Consider the following 16,934-nt stretch of genomic DNA (forward strand, 5'->3'; position numbering starts at 1 on the left):
GATATATTTAAAAGTTTTATATTTGTCATCGTTTAATGTGAGGTACTGTGTGTGTATTCTATATGTCATTTGCCTTAAATAAAGCTCAAATCTCCTCGCCTTTTTTTATTATAATTTTAACGAAACCGGGATCCTTTTTTTGGCATTTTATAGAAAATTCAAACAAATAGCACTTTCAATAAATACAAGTACTCGTAGAATGCGTTATATGTCTATGCAAGCAATTGTTAAGGAGCTACATGAACACATTACTCTGCGTATACCACGTAAACCGTTCCTACGACATAGAATTCACCCAATTCTACTTTAACTGAAACATAGTTATCGTTCTTTTGGTCCCAAAGGCATCGTGACGTCACTACCATACTTTGGCTTCCTTTCTGAGCCGCAATCACAGAAGCGATTATCTTGTACCGAGTAATGTTCAGCTGCTTTACTCTTTCTTTGATGACATCACAGGCTAATTTGCATTTTCCCCCTAAAACTGGAGAATCGTAGGTTGTTATGGATTTGATATTTTCTTCTAAAACCTCCGATATAATGCTTCGTATAGACGATTCCCTGAATTTGGCATCGGGGCTCATTTTGTAGGTATTTTCATACTTGACATCTAGTTGTGGCAACTGGTCACCGGAAGTAGCCACGCTATGGCGGTCGTGGTCTTTAGTGGGGTGCTTGGCATGGCCTTTACTGGAAGAGATCGAATGCGAGGTATCCCTGTGTGAGAAAGTCCTCTGGCGTCCCGTGTAAGCCGCATGCGCGGGACTCGTATTTGCCCCTTTTCCGTGTCCGTCGCCATGGTGAGGGGCCTTGTGGTGATCCTCGGGATGTGGGTGTTTATCCTTGTGGTGGTGGTGATGATCCTTCTTATCCTTCACTGTTTTGTGGTCACCTTTTTCCTTCATTATTGGCACTGGGGATTCTTGTTCCTCTTCCTTCTGGTAAATTTTTAAAAAAATGCAATTAATAACCTTTACAAAATAGATGTGTCCAAAATGCACTACTCCATGCTTCTACGGGCGTTATTTCTCTTAGATATTTTTTAATTGAAACTTTAATTGAAACTAGGGTTAAATGTAAGTTCTGTCTTATCAAATGAGACAATGAATTTCAACCATCTTGACACATAACTGATATTGATTACTTATATGAGGCTTATTATACCAGCATGTGTATGTCACGTGCTTTAAATAGTTAGGGTAAAATTGCCCATTTTTTATGAACAACATAGAAAACTTCATCATGACAGATTTTGCGTGCAGAAAACGTGTCAGCATATGACTCCATAATTAAGACGTCAGTATTCTCCTACAATAATTTATCTATGGACATTTTGATTGACAACCGGATGGTAATCATCTAAAATTAATGTGACAAGGCGGAGAGGGATACTTATTTTCATTTATATGACTTGCACTTTTTGGGGTTGATATTAATCAACCCTTCTGTGCACTTATTTTGGCAAAACGGGAGTGATACAATGTATGGACCTAAACACAATCTTATCATCAATACGTATAATTCAGATATTTTTTGTTGTCTTACATGTATGTATGCCAGAGTTGAATAAGATTTGTTCGCAGTCACTGTCATGTTTACCAAGCTACGCGGCATTTCTACAGCGGTAGCGCTTGGGATCAAGCGCCGACTTTACAATCTAAAGAACCAGTACGGGTGTAATTATTTGTTTGTTAAAAAATGTTTTGGATACAATTATTTTTAGAAATATTCCGATTACTGATGCATAATGCATCGTAAAGTTTGATGGCGTAATTCTTTTTTAAAGTATTACTCAACATGATTCATAAAGGGTTTTCCTTCTATAGGTCGGAAATCTAGTCAGAAAAGCTCGTGAATTCATATTTTGCGTAATTATTCAAGCACAGCTAAAAAAACAACTACTTGTCATGCTAAATTACTTACTGTCGATTTTAAAATACTAGTAAATGATAATCAATCGATTAACTGCACTCCCGACGGTACTTCAATACTTTGATTTATATAAGAGTCATCACAGTCTTTGGTAATGAACCAACTCTTTCTAACTACTTTAACTTTTACCATTAAATGTAATCGTGCAAATCTTGCAATCTCTATTCTATGTTAATTTTGTTATAAATCGTTGTAACGGAGAACTGGTGTGCATGTACACGTATGAGGCAACTAGTCTCACTACAAATTACTTTTGTCTTTATTTTTAACTGTACATTAGAAAATATCTTCAAAGAAATAACGCCGATCTTTTAAACAAGGCCTTTTCCCCTAATCGAATGGCGGACCGTTTCTAATCTGTTGTGAAAAAAATCCTTACACAAACATTCATTATTTAACTTTCATGATCTGCCTTGTCAAAATATTCCTTCTTCTACGTCTTGCGTCATAAGATCGTTATCTAAAAAACATAAGCTTGACTACTTATGGAATTGCAAAACATCTTCACAAAAGCAGTTAAGTAGTCAACATGCAATATCCCTATCTCTTTTTAGGTGGCAATTTCGAACAAAGGGAATGGAGGGGTTTTCGTTAGTTCGTTAACTATTTGCGCTCTCGTTACCTAAGGAAACGGCAATTTACTTTAAAAAATGGCTAAATCATCTGCTCATATGTCTAAGTCATTGAAACTTCTTCTCATGTACTTAAGTTCTGCTCAATTTATAGTAATTGTTAAGCATTCATTTTCCCACAACTTTGATAATAAATGGTTGTAGATTTAAAATGTGTAATAGGTTTGGTCATCAAATTGTATATCGCCGTGAATAGACATATTACCGGTATATGAAAATATGAATACCGAAATAAATTATCCTGATCAAAAGTTTAGAATTGTTCGGTTGCTATTTTCATTCTTTAACTTCATATTTTGTTCCATGTAGTCAGTCGTTAGTGATTTTATAAATACCATTAGTTACTATTTATCTACAATAATAAATAAACCGTCGTTTTATCAAATAAATGACAAATTATTATCAATACATACAGGTAATTATTCATTTCGGGGGGGGGGGGGGGGTTTGTAGGGGGGGGGTGATTTTGAATTATCGATTTCTGATTTGTATTTACCCACTTACTTGCTCATTTTTTATTCTTCTTGTCCTTCCCGTTTTAGGTCGAGGTGTTTTAATTCGTGATCGTGTTAGCGACATTGAAATATCCCTCATATCCAAAAACACTATCCTTATTTTAAAAAAAACAACCCACTATTCCGGATGTCTATCCTCTGATAAACACGAACGGAATGCTCAAACGTCGTAAAGGTTTCGGGTTTCTTCGAGTGGTCGTATTTGCAAATGGATTTCTCCTTTTTCCCAACAACCCCTGTTTGACCCGAGAGCTTACTAGTACATTGTTCAGTTGCTAGTCGCTATCTGTCAGTTTAAATGCAATCACACTTGTTGAAATGCACAGACAATACACAATTGACCACTGAACTAACATTTGTATAAAAAATTCCTTGGAATTACGAGAAAAAAGAGGTACTCCTAAGACCCTTTTTTATTCGTATATCATGTCGATTTAAATGATCAGAATAAAAGTCGATTTGAGTGAAGTTTAAATAAGCATTAAACACCTGCTTGATAACTTTACTTTTAAAACAAAAATCGACCCCAAAAATCGCATCTAGAGTGATCTTGACGTTTAGGAGAACGTGGAAATGCAAATATCTTTGGCAAATATTTGATTTTTCAGATACACAACTCATTGAATCAATATCTTGAAAACGGCCAAACAATGGTTTCTTTTGGTTTCAAGGAGACGTTTTAAAATTTTTTTGAAAGGGACTGTCTTGGAGTACAGTATAGTCAACTTGTAAGTGTCTGTACTTCCGTGCTTTGCAAAATCACTAAAGAAAAAAATTGGTCCAGGTCAAAAACTTGTATTTACTGACAGAAAGATGTTACTTTTTGTTAAACTTTTTTATCACACATTAATTTGGGAAAAATAGTTTAGCTTATTCTTAAACCTGTATTAAGTAATGCAATGCCATCAACATATATGTCAATGTTTATAGCCTTTGCTTGGTATCGAGTAAAAAGAAAGGTTCGTGTTGGCCCCGAATTTCCAGGCAACAGTCCATATCTTAAGTACTGTTTAGCTTTTATGGGGATTTTTCTTAAAACTGTTTGGGCTTGTGCGATATTTTAACTACGAGTTAATGACAACATGCGTCAAGTTTTGTTAGAAGCGGTTGTCACATTTCTGAAAAACAGGTCCTTTAAATCGTTCCAAACTTTGTGTAGCGGTTCTCTAAATTTTAGAAATCAGTGTGAAATCGATACTTGGGGGTTATCAATCTCGCTTATCGCTTTTGATCTTCTATTGATTAAAACATTATTGATATATCCCTCCTCGTTTTAAATTCTCCTATAAGGACTCTAAACTTTGTAAACTTTGATTTGAAAAGGTCGCTAAACGATGTGCTAAGAATCCAATTAAAATTTAAATTTTACATTAAAAAAATATAATTTCCAGCGATCAATAGGGGTCTTTGTTCGTTCGTGTCATATTGTTTTAGTTTGAAAGGGTTTGGTGGTGTATATTGAATTTCTAAGTACGTATTTTATAACACGCATTGTGTCTATGCATTTTATTGCGATAAAATGAATAATTTATGGCATGCTTGATACAAGGACAACTTGAATGACAATGTCGTATCCAGAAGAACGGAACTTAACTGTAACTTGTAGTTCTCTCTCTCTCTCTCTCTCTCTCTCTCTCTCTCTCTCTCTCTCTCTCTCTCAAACAAACAAGGGTAAATAATGTCAGTATTACGGTACATACTTGTACATGTATATATACTTGACTCATTAGCGATTTTTTTACTATAAAAAAAATTAATAGAAGACATTGCGCATAACAAAATATCTTTAAATCGAAAAGTATAATAAAAGTAAGAAGAAGAGTATAAAATTTGAACCCAAGACGTGCTAATCTACGATGCTTTCGCTTCTATATATAGGCAATGTTAAGGGAGGAATTGGTGAAATCAAAATCCCTTCATTAGTAAATAACCATAAACAAATACAGAGAATGTTGTAACGAAAAAAACAAAATGATTATGGTAAATGTATAGATAAAATCATTTATATAATTATGTACAGTATTGTTTTCCTTTATACGATGTTTGCATAAAAATCGAATCGTTTGAGTGATCAATGAATGTACATGTATATTGATTTTGTCAATATGAAAATTTCCGGACAAGTTTTAGGCAAGTCTAGTCTTGGATAAAATTTAAAAAGAGTGTTTTTTTTTAACTTTATATGTCCCAGGGTTTTTATCGTGTAGTACTTCGATGGCAGACAAATGTGTTGATAGATGTACATGTAGTATGAAAATACACGCAGGGAGGGTAATCTATTTTTTGTGTTTGAAATTTCGAGTCGATAACGATATTCCTGTGATGAGAAAAATGCCAATTTTTCTTTCTAAGAATACTACGAGTACAAATAATACAATATATGTTTTGTTATTTTTCAAAATACTTTTTTTAAAACGCCAACTCAAATGAGAGGAAGAAGTTGATGTTTTGCGGGACTCTTTTCATTTTGCCACAAAACTTTGTGTTTCAAACCGTTTTTTATTTGTGGCTTTTTTCTTTTTGGGGGAAGCGGGGGGGGGGGCGGGGGTGGGGGCGGCTCGGTTTGGGATTCTTGGGGGGGGGGGGGGGTAACATCACTTTTTTAATTACTTAAAGTATTTCTTCTTGAAAATATCGATAACCCCCCCCCCCTTTCCAAAAAAAAACATCCGGTGACAAACATTTAATTAGTTTTTAGAATGATTGACATTTTAAAATATCATATTGACAAATTAAAATTGTAAATTGGTTGATCTGTCATTTTTAACTAGTAGGAATAGGGTGCAATTCATAAGTTTCAAATCAAATTAACACCAGTTCAGCCTGTAAGTATATTTACCTCTGATTGTTGTTGTTTTAAACTAAATATTTTTTAAGAAGCATTTTAAAATATATAATATACTACCTTTAGGTCACTATAAACTTTTGTCAGGTCTAACATTTATTGTGCTCTCATAAATCATTCTGTCAACTTTTCCGATCGTGATTGGTTTTTGAATCAATATTTGATGCATTATTGGTGTAATACTACATCGAAATATTTAAAACAGGAAAAACTTTGGTGCGGACTTTTTCACTGATTTTTTTTCTATTGCTAAAATTATTTTTCATTTTCTAATACATTTACTATTTATTGGCAGAGCTGAGGGAACACATTGTGAACCTTCGTGTGTAGTCAGACAGTGAGGATAACGCATACAAACCAGGTGAATCCTTTTTGTAATTTTTTTATATTTTCAGATTAATTTGAAAAAATTATTAAAACTTACGTTTTGACAGCAAAATTCACAACAAACTGTTAAGAAGGCAATGGGACGACGTGCTTTATAACGTCGTCAGTACCTTATTCCCCGAAAAAACCTCAGCTTGATTCTCTAAGCCCCAAAACTTCAGCAAAATTACCCCTAGAAGCATGTAATCGTTGCCGTTGCTTAAGAAATTAATCAGAGCTAATCCTGAAAAGACCCACTTTAAATAAATTTCAAAGCTCGATAGGGAGGCCCTAAGTCAAGTATCGATCAATTCGTTATCATGCCGTCGGTGAAGAAACATTGCATGTGGTTGTATTCTCAGCGGAGAGAGACCAAGAAACAAGGCATTATTTTCCAATGTTTCCAAACAAGTCATATCGCTGGGCTCTGATTACATTCCTTTTACCTGCCATTGGCAAATGTTTGTCCAGTTGCTCAACAAAGTAGTTTCTGAATAAAATGTAAACGTAACTGTTAAGGAATTTGATTGAATTACTGGAGTGCATTTCCTGCTGGCACATCGAAAAATATTTTATTTTTTATTTTAAGAGAACAGATGAGAATCTGAATTGATTTTTACTTTCCGAGATACTGCAAAACTGCCTTTCCGGGAAAATGAATCTTTATTCTGCAAACATGGAAACCTGTCTTTAAAAGATTGCATCGTCGACGATTCTTATTTGATAAGTTGATTTTGATACTACATGAACAAGTGATGTAAAACTGCTTTTATATTGAAAGAAGTTTAATTCTTAAAAAACTTTTGCCTATAAAACATATTATATTTTATTTGTTTATCATTATTTTTCGGGGAAAGATTCTCTCTGACATCCCCCCTCCCCATCTTAAAAAACGATTCTACGTGCTTGAACATTAATGAGAAAAATGTTAAATTAATTCTCTCGATCCGGTCAGTGCAATAAGATACACGTATATGTTGGTCGTAGCCACCAGTCCGCTCCCCATCCATTGATCTTAAACGAGGACTAAAATAAAGGAGAGTCAGTTGTATATACATGTATGTAAACTTCGTTGCATATTACGTGCATAAAATTGAAAGACTCATTTCGTTCTGCGAATTCCGGACCATGGCTTGCGACGATAGGTTATCAGTGAGATTTAGTATTTTCGTGTTCGTATGAAGGAAGCGCACACCAGTCTAAGACGTGCTAGTTAGTACACGTGCGCGTCTTTGTGCACTGATCTAGCAGTTCCATGCGTGGACCCAGAACACTTTTGCCGGGGGGGGGGGGGGGGGGGGTACGACGGCTATTTGAGTTTGACCCCCCCCCCCCCCGACCCTACCCTACCCTCACCTCTAGATCCGCGCATGAGTTCCAAATTCGATAGTTTGAAAATCCAGTGCAGTGGAATGGAGTTTAACCTGGATCACATTCTGACCGATATGATTTATGTACATGTAAATGAAAGTGAGACTCATATCAGAAGTGAGGTCGTCCAAGCTGTGTAGTTGGTGAAAATAGAAAGGATTTGTAAATATCTTTCTGATTTTTTTCTGCAATGCTAGATACCTTAACAATGGGATAATAATATATAAAGATTAAGAGAAATAATCATTTCTGAGAGCAAAAACAAAATAATTTTTCAATATTAATTTGAAATTGTAAAATTCTGAATTATTAATGTGATTTCACGAATAACCCTGCGACCGAGATGTCAAAATATAAACTCATTTCATGTACGACTTGGTCATCTCAAGTCAGCTGATTGTTATTTTTGGAAGTGCTTCCACTTATTAATATTATTTGACAAAGTCTAACTTAGGGACGTAAATACCATAACTATCATATTTGCATATTGATAATTTAGATCACAAGGACTATGACCTAAAAAGCATATGAGAACAAACTTACTCTAATCCATACAGATACCATTTCTTTTGTAGTTTAGTATTTTTTTTATAGCTACAGCTATAGTGTATTTGAGCTTTTCCTAAAATTGGAGAATGGAAGGTCCTTGTGGTATGGATCCTTCTCGGGGTAAGATATTTGTTTTGGGAGTTATTGGACAGCTGTTGGACAAGTAATTAAGCTGCACTGATAAAAGTCGCATGCATTTGGAATATTTTTAATACAATTAAATATTTAAATATCCAGGTGTAAGAAGTTGGCTGAACATTAATAGTTTTTAAGATACCTGTAACACAATTATAAAAAATAAACTCTGTGTCACAGTTTGATAATTCAGGAGTACATTGTAAACATGGAATAATAAGTCATTTTACTCTCAAATTACAAGTAACAATTTTGCAAAATGTATATTTTGTGCATTTTCAGCACCTTACAGGTTTCTCGTCCTTTTCTTCAACTGTATGCTGACATTCGGTAGTTATTTCTGTTTTGACATGCCAAGTGTTTTGCAAGACGATTTTACCAACAGTGAAGTGAGTATATGGACTCATTTTTGAAAGAGAATTTTTTTTTAATTATTCAGTTATTTCTGTTTTGTTTTGCAAGACAAGTTTACCAACAGTGAAGTGAGTATAAACTCATTTTTGAAAGAAAAAAAATTAAAATTTAGTTATTGATAAATATATAATGATGTAGATTATAACTGTTTCTTATGTGTGCAATATAGGAAGTTAATAGATTTGGAACTATTTACCGGTATTTCATCTATAACAGAACTGTACCAATGTTACCGCTGGAAACGTGAGCCACCAAGTCTGTGACTGCGATGGCTGCCTGGGAATGTCCGACGATGACTACAATCTGCTTTATGCTATTTACGCCTGGACGTTAGTATTTGCATCTTTCAGCATTCAACTAGTTTAAAGAAGAAATATGATAATAAGGACGCAAGATAACAATTAATGTTGTTATTTAATAAAGTGCAACTTGGAATGACCTTAATTTTCCTAATTTTTATTATTGATTGTAAAATAGCAATTTCCTGACCAGTAACTGTCTATCTAATAATCTCGAATTGATATATATTTCATCTCCTCAAAAGTCTTATCATTTTGATGTTTTGGTATATTTATATTAAGGAAATTTTCAGAAAAAAGATTCCTTTATCTATATAAACAAGATTTGATGTTATTTTGCATTGTTTTCATTACAGAAATGCTTTGGTGGTTATAGGAGCAGGATTTTTAATCGATAAATTGGGAAACAGATGTGAGTCGACTCTTTTTTTCAGCAGTAAAATAATCATAACTGTATGTGCACCCATGCAGCCATGTTTCCGTTTTCAAAAGAAAATTACAATTTGATATACAAAATGAAAAGAGCAATCATGCTTTATAGATTCAAAATGAATTTTCTGAAACAAGGCTCGATCAACATGTACATTGATAAAAAGATGTATAAAATTATTTATTGATCAACCACATGTATATAGTAGTATAAAATTTGAACATGCACAATCTAAAGATAATTGTAATTTGTCAATTGATTTCAATTACAGTGGGCGTTTTCCTGTTTTCTTTCCTGTGCGTTTTGGGGTCATGTACATTTGCTGCTGGTGCTTTCCTTAAGGGGACATCCTATTTGCTGCCAGTCATGTTGCTTGGAAGATTATTATTCGGATCAGGCAATGGCTCCTTAACAAGTAAACAGTTCTTTGATTTATTTATTTTTAATCTTATTTTCAAAAGCGCATACTAGTACATGTAGTAGATGTCTTATGACTTTTGAAATGGCTTGAAAATTAAATTACTTTGATTGCATTGACTAAATTTCAACCTTGTATTGAAAAAATCAGTATCATTGCAGATAAAGTTACAGATTACTTTAATTTATAGATAATTTTGAGCAGAAATGAGATGTCACAATCAAAACTTTTTCTCTTCAGTTGTACAGAACAGAATTACAGCATATTGGTTCAAAAACAAAGAGCTGGCCCTAGCATTTGGAATCACTCTGGCCTTTTCTAGACTCGGGAGTGTTCTGAATTTCTTCCTTACACAGAGTTTTAAAGATGTGCATGGTTTACCATGGACTTTATGGGGAGGTAATTCAATTTTTGTTTTTCCAAAGACATTAAATGAACAACATATTGAATTACAGTAACATATTTATTACATGTAAAACTACATTTGGGTTGATGTGTCTTAAAATTTTTTACAAATTTTACAAAATTATAATTAACATTATAATTAAAAAATTCTATAGTTTATAATTTAAGGCCCAAATTGACTTCCTTCATTTAGCAGAAAACAGCACCTTAAGTAACCCCTAAAAAAAAGATAGTGTAGATATTGAACTGGGTTTGAACCTTAGTCCTAAACCTTTGTTTTAAAATGTTCTAATCGTGGTGTTTAACATATATATATACAGAAGACATTGTATTGATTGTATAGAAACATACATATATATACTAATTAAATGTTCATGTCTGTCCTAGCTCTTTCAATCATCCAACTCTTTCCCTCTTGTATATGTTTATTGAATGTTTTATGTACAATGGATGTTGTATGTACAATCTTCATGTTGCCCCTTGAGGGCCTTTAATTGGTAAATAATGAAATTGAATTGAATTGTACCAGTTAGCAACCAAGTCAAATTTTATTATTTATTTCAGTTGAACCTAAAACCTCAAATATTTACATGACCTACCATTATGATGGCAAATATCCTCACCCAGTGCATTACTAACTCGATATCTTTGTTATCACTATGATAGGAGCCATGCTGTGTGGACTTGGTTTTATCTGTGCCCTTGTGGTCAGCTTCCTTGACAAGATGGGGGTCAGGGCCTTGGGGGATGAAGATAACCTCAAAATGCAGTCCAAGAAGCTGGTAGGTCAAAACAGGGCTTTCATTAAAGAGCGACAGGAGGCAATTTATTGCTGTTTAAATTTCAAGAATCAGAATTTGCCACAACCTTTAAACTAAAATAGTGTTTGAAAAACAAACTGTATGCAAGAACCATAAATCCCCTCTTCAGATGGTTAAATTCATCTCTTTACTTCTTAATGATTAAAAGTCCCTTTAAAAGCGAGTTTTCCAGAACATTACTTATACTGTATGAGATCTCTCACCTAATATGGTCAATATACAAATAAAAAAAATGTCAAAAATTTCAATGTTAACTTAAGATATTGAGTTTTTGTACAAATAGGCACTTAAAATACATGCATTGTAGACATTTATAGAATGTTTTGTAAAAAAAAGTAGTAAGTAAATTAGTCCATGTCACATTGTTTTTCATTTCTATCTCTCTTTTAAAGAAAGTAACAGACATCAAGCATTTCTCCCTGTCTTACTGGTTGTTGGCCCTGGCAATTATGTTCTTCTACAATGGAGTTTTTCCCTTTGTGGCAGATGCTAGGTAAGATTTGATAATGCTTTTCTTGGTACACATTTGATTATTTGGCTATTTCAGTTCATATGATAGAATGTTGTAACTTGGTGAAAGGAATAAGTCTATTGCTTATATTCAACTACAATATTTCAGAGTCTGCTCTTTTATTATTATTTTTTTATCAATTTGTGTAAATATGTAAAAAGAGATCTATTACATTTGTAGTTTAAGAGTGCTAGGGTAATCATGGAAATTTCACTTTTCAAAGAAATTTAATATTCTGATCCAGTTTAATGTGACATAATTCATAAGCAAAATTTGGATACATTTATGCAAAGTTCAGTGATTCACTATTGCTTTTTCCAGAAAGTAGAAGTTTTTATATATTATACTGACACTGCTTTGTTGCTTAGATAAGACTTGGTTTGTTACAGTAAATTCATTCACTTAAAATACCATATGGATCCAAAAGTCAGTGCTTACATAGCTGGGGCAGTTTATGATGTTTCTATGGTGCTGTCACCCTTTCTAGGAGGCATTATTGTGAGTACAATATGTAACATACAATGTTTTATTACAGAAATGAAAAAGAAAAAAGAAATATTTTACCATGCCTATTTCAACAGAAGAGCAGTTTCGCTATAGCTTATTTTAAATTGTTGTATCCAATAAATCATGTATTGACTCAGGACTTAATTATTGCCCCTGTTGTATTTTTGTAGGATGTTATTGGGAAGCGGGGCATTCTGGCCCTCCTTTGTTCCCTGCTGACCATTCCACTGTTCGGACTTCTAGCCTTCACCACTGTCTACCCCCTCGTCTGTACCCTGTGGCTGGGAGTCACCTACTCCTTTGCTGCTGTGAGTCCTGGTTTTAATATTTACTTGGAGAATGTGAATTTGCTTTGCTCCTGTGACCATGAGGATTTTTTTTGTTTAAGGAGAGTGATTATTCTTTGGGAGTCCTAGATTTAATTATATGTATATTAAGGGAGGAAATGATTGATGTGCATAAAATTATATAACACATTAGATACCTCGCTGTTAAAAATTTATTATGCCTTTTGTTCGTATGGCTCAAAAGTTTTCATGTGGTTTCAATGGGACAATCTCCAGCTTCTTTATATGCATGTGTCCTATAAATTTTTACATTGTAAAAAAATTAGTATTTTGTATAAGATGATTTGTTCTCATTTCAGGCTAGCTTGTGGCCCTCCATTCCGCTCGTTGTTTCCCAAGCAACTGTTGGAACAGCCATGGGACTGACCACGTCTATACAGATGATTGGAATTGGAATCTCCAATCTTATCGTGGGCCAGATCCTTGGAAAGAATGACAAGTCAGTGCACCTCAAATAAAACTTTGGAATCATCATTGTTTGTGGGGGACCAATGTTTGTGGCTTTCATGGATAATTCTTGCCCACGAATTTACATCCCCAAGAATATATATACAAGCATTTGTTAAATACCTATTAAAATAATCCTTAACTTTCTACCAACGAAATTACGACCTCAAGAACCAGGACAATTTTGGCTGCCCACGAACATTGACCCCCACGAATAAAAATGATTCTGCAGTATATTGTGACATTAAGCATCAGTTATAAAGCTATTGAAGAGTTTATTTTACATTACTGTAAGGATGTAACAAACTAGTTCCCTTCTATATTCCAGAGACCAGGATGCAGATCAGACACTGAGGAGATGGAAGTTTGTGATGATATTCTTGTTGGCCAATTCCTTAGCTTGTGTGGCCACAACCACTTTTCTGAACATTAACGACAAAAGGAAGGTATGTTCAGTGTACTTTATTTGGCCCTTTCTAAAGAAATGTTTTTTTAACTGGGTTGATTATCTGAGGAAGGTTATAACCTAGAAATCACATGAATTGAGTGGTTTATATACAGTGTACCAATGCTTGGATTTACATCTCCATGTACATATATCTAGTGGAAGTGTTCTAGTTTCATTTTCTTTCTTTCCCAGGGTGGCATATTGAACATCAGTAGAAAAGAGAGGCAGCAACAAGAGTTTGAGAAATCCATAAAGCAGAAGGATGAAGACGAGGAAGAAAAGCCATTGTTAGGAAGGCGGGAACACAGAATTAATTAGTGGCACTCATAGTTATGATTATGAGTGAAGCTCTGAGAAGTGGGGTGTTATATTTATTTTAAAAAAAGCCGTACAGATCTAAAGATTATATTATTTTGTAGGGGAAAAGGGACGGAAATAACAGAGGAGTGAATACTCTATGCCTGTATTTTGTATAAGAATTGTTCTTTTTGGTTTATCAATCTTAAACATGGAAGAGCAGTAAAAGAAAACGAACAATAGATTTATTGAAATGTAGGCAAGGTTTTGATTTTCTTTTGGCCAAAAATTGCATGAGACAATTGAAATTGGGGAAAATTTTTCCCAATTTGTTTTTTTTCAATGATCATATTGAAAACCTTTATAATTACATACTTTTATTTGTATTATGATAGCCTATAATAACACATTCTCATAACTTGCAAAGACAATAATTGGTTAACAAAAAATGCAGGAATAAATGGTGATTTTTTGTCAAATTTCCTAGATATAATAAGTTCAAACTTTAATGGTTTTAAATGCTGTACAGTAAATACCGATATACAAAGCATTGATTAGTATTAATATGCAATTTAATAGAAAGAACATTAAATAAGGATGTCATGTCGTTTACCAGTATGCAATCTTACTTTTAAATGTTTTTTATTTTGTCATTACATTGTATGAATAATTATGAAAGGAACTCATTTCATCATTAGGGTTGAAATTGTATTTTTGTCAAATTGCATTGGATTTAAATGTACAAGCTTAAAGGAAAGTGTCAATTATATGTTTATTTATGTAACTAACTACACACATCTTGGTGCAGTGTAAATGTTCACACATGTGTTGAGTACTTGTAATATGTACTAGTATAACTATTGTTAATTTCATTCATAAATGTGCCAAAAGAATATTATTAAAAAGTGTTTTGTGTATACCCATGTGTAGATTGAAACTTTGAAATTATATAACTGTAGGATGTGAACGTGTATGTAGGTTGTATCTGTCTGTCCCATCAATAAAGGATATATTTTTACTTAAACAAGTTTTTTTCTGATTTGCAGTAAATACTTCTTGTGCCTTACCAAGAATGTGGGCGCTTAAGATGTACTTTCGGCAGGAATCTGGGCGCACAAGAAGAGTGAAAATTTCATCAATTAATTTTTAATATTTTTCGAATTATAACCGTTATTTGGTATCTGTTGGATGTGGAATGAGTGGAAAAATATTTGAAATGCAAAAGGTTTTATCATAATATGGGTCTAAATATAGCAACACGATGCAATTCATGCAAAATCCTACTTATTAACCACTGTTTTTAAATGATTTTGTTGTTTCTGGGTCTTCTCTCCACAAATTTGAAACGTGTGAAGATAACATATTTCAACATAAAAAATGTCGCTTTTTAAAAAAAGATGGAGAGATGACCCAGAGATGACTAATTATGTACTTTTTCAAATTATTTTTTGAAGGATAAAAAACAAAGTCCATTGATATGACAATGTTGTTTCAAACAGTACTTTATACAGCCAACTGACAAGTCTCGCATGGTGCAGTGGTTTCGTCCTGGATTAGTGAATACAAACATTCAGTGTTTTGGGTTCAAATCCAACTGGTGGTCTTTTAAGAAAAACTTTTTTGTTTTAAATGTTTGTTATTATAACCTGATGTTGAATTATAGTATACCGGTATATTTTTTAAATTTGTTGTTATTGATTTCTAGATCTGCTGTATGAACAATATTTTCCTTTTTTATTACTAGTTTTTTTTGGATATACACAATATAACTTCATTAAAATATGTTTGCATTAACATTTCCAACTAGTTATTGGTTTACCTCTCATTGCCATTTTTTGAAAGCTTGTGAGTTTTTTAATAACCGGAATAGCCATGTACTTCGACACTCAACATAATATATTTCTGTTGAAACCTGTACATAGCCTTTCGAGGTTATAGACATTTAAATCCCAGTTGATTCGAGTCGAGGATTCCTGCAAACTTACCGTCTTGTGCGCTCACTTTCTTTCCTCTAAAAAAAAATCAACCCGAGTCTGATACTTATCTTATAAAGCCATTGAGCTTTATTGGATTTGATCATGCACACCCTGACCAAAATTCTCAACTCATAGTACTGTCTCATAGAATGATTCCTTATTCCTCCAAAAGATAAATAAAAATATGCAACTGCATTGTGTGTAACATGCATGTATATTTTCTTTCTTTCTTCATTGAAAGTGAGGGGGTTGATTACGTTATGGTGTATGTATAGGGCATATCAGATTCTAAAATTGTCAAAAAACTTTATATTTTGTAAATATTGTCATAAAGATGTCGACAACATAATAACTACGCATATTAAGATAGAAGACACAATTTTAATTAAGGAATAAGGAATTATTCTTTGAGTATTACGAGGTGATCAGTACATGTATAAATAAAGGGCTTATGATAGATTTTATCACGCCGTGACCGTAGTAATACTATTTAACTCATAATTTTAAAAAAAATGATTTCTTATTACTTATATAGTATTCAGTAATTATTGACGTTCCTTCCGTTACTAGTAAGTATTCCCAATTAAAACCGCCTGCGCCTCAACATAACGTCATGTGCGTAAATGTAATTAATGAAGTCATTGATTCATACGTTACATACCAGTATTTGATTCGTTGTATTATCAGAGACAAAGACTCTGGGAAATGTCAATGTTTTCGGATAGTATCATTCTTGCGACAGAAATTAATTTTAAGGACGTTTTCGAAACCTTCAGATTGTTACGTACCTATTTTTTCGAATTATACAATGAAATTATTATTTACTATTAGTATGCCTACACATTTTTTACCTTTTACAATTTTGATAATTAGCCCTTCATGCGCTAGCACTCGTAATAAGAAATCTGTATGAAAATATTAGGTAAAAATCATGGTAAAACTCGGACCATTTAAAAAAGTTTTTAATTTTTTAACTGAACCATAGAATATGACTGAAATAATCATGGTAATTCTCTTTATCTTGATTTAATTGGTACATGTAAGTTATAAGAAGTTAGAATTAAAATATATGATAGAAAGATAGATAGATAGATAGATAGATAGATAGATAGATAGATAGATAATAGATAGATAGATAGATAGATAGATAGATAGATAGATAGATAGATAGATAGATAGATAGATAGATAGATAGATAGATAGATAGATCGGCATGCGGGCAGACAAAGACAGAGATACAGATAGAAAGGTGTTGCTAATATTAGTGTA

At 33.2% G+C, this 16,934-nt stretch overlaps 2 protein-coding genes across 4 annotated transcripts; one reads left to right on the plus strand and one right to left on the minus strand.

Moving 5' to 3' along the window:
* Positions 1-90: 90 nt before the first annotated feature.
* LOC128164893 (dynein light chain Tctex-type 5-like) lies at positions 91-6,523 on the minus strand. 3 transcript variants are annotated; one of them, XM_052828954.1, is made up of 2 exons: positions 6,349-6,523; positions 91-938 (listed from the first exon to the last, which is right to left on the minus strand). In XM_052828954.1, the coding sequence occupies exon 2, from the start codon at positions 903-905 to the stop codon at positions 249-251; it is 657 nt and encodes a 218-aa protein (XP_052684914.1). In that variant the 5' UTR covers positions 906-938; positions 6,349-6,523; the 3' UTR covers positions 91-248. The 3 variants fall into 3 exon arrangements, with proteins under 3 accessions (XP_052684914.1, XP_052684912.1, XP_052684913.1); XM_052828952.1 differs by lacking the exon at positions 6,349-6,523 and adding an exon at positions 3,069-3,524; XM_052828953.1 differs by lacking the exon at positions 6,349-6,523 and adding an exon at positions 2,312-2,338.
* A 1,530-nt stretch (positions 6,524-8,053) lies between these two features.
* LOC128168053 (major facilitator superfamily domain-containing protein 1-like) lies at positions 8,054-13,767 on the plus strand. Its single transcript, XM_052834140.1, has 13 exons — positions 8,054-8,330; positions 8,628-8,734; positions 8,976-9,088; positions 9,415-9,470; positions 9,760-9,903; positions 10,147-10,305; positions 10,978-11,093; positions 11,525-11,625; positions 12,033-12,141; positions 12,321-12,458; positions 12,797-12,936; positions 13,273-13,390; positions 13,585-13,767. Exons 1-13 carry the CDS (start codon positions 8,297-8,299, stop codon positions 13,708-13,710), a joined length of 1,461 nt encoding a protein of 486 aa, XP_052690100.1. The 5' UTR covers positions 8,054-8,296; the 3' UTR covers positions 13,711-13,767.
* The last annotated feature ends 3,167 nt before the right edge of the window (positions 13,768-16,934 follow it).

The sequence above is a fragment of the Crassostrea angulata genome, chromosome 10, assembly GCF_025612915.1.
Source record: "Crassostrea angulata isolate pt1a10 chromosome 10, ASM2561291v2, whole genome shotgun sequence".
NCBI lineage: Eukaryota > Metazoa > Mollusca > Bivalvia > Ostreida > Ostreidae > Magallana > Magallana angulata.

What these genes read in the sequence shown, in the direction of transcription:
- LOC128164893 (XM_052828952.1), bottom strand. Translation starts at nt 3,158, where the DNA reads ATGAGGGATATTTCAATGTCGCTAACACGATCACGAATTAAAACACCT. An exon ending in GAAGAATAAAAAATGAGCAA is followed by an intron (nt 939 to 3,068) that starts GTAAGTGGGTAA and finishes AAAATTTACCAG; the next exon opens with AAGGAAGAGGAACAAGAATC.
- LOC128168053 (XM_052834140.1), top strand. Translation starts at nt 8,297, where the DNA reads ATGGAAGGTCCTTGTGGTATGGATCCTTCTCGGG. An exon ending in ACCATGGACTTTATGGGGAG is followed by an intron (nt 10,306 to 10,977) that starts GTAATTCAATTT and finishes TCACTATGATAG; the next exon opens with GAGCCATGCTGTGTGGACTT. An exon ending in AAATGCAGTCCAAGAAGCTG is followed by an intron (nt 11,094 to 11,524) that starts GTAGGTCAAAAC and finishes TCTCTTTTAAAG; the next exon opens with AAAGTAACAGACATCAAGCA.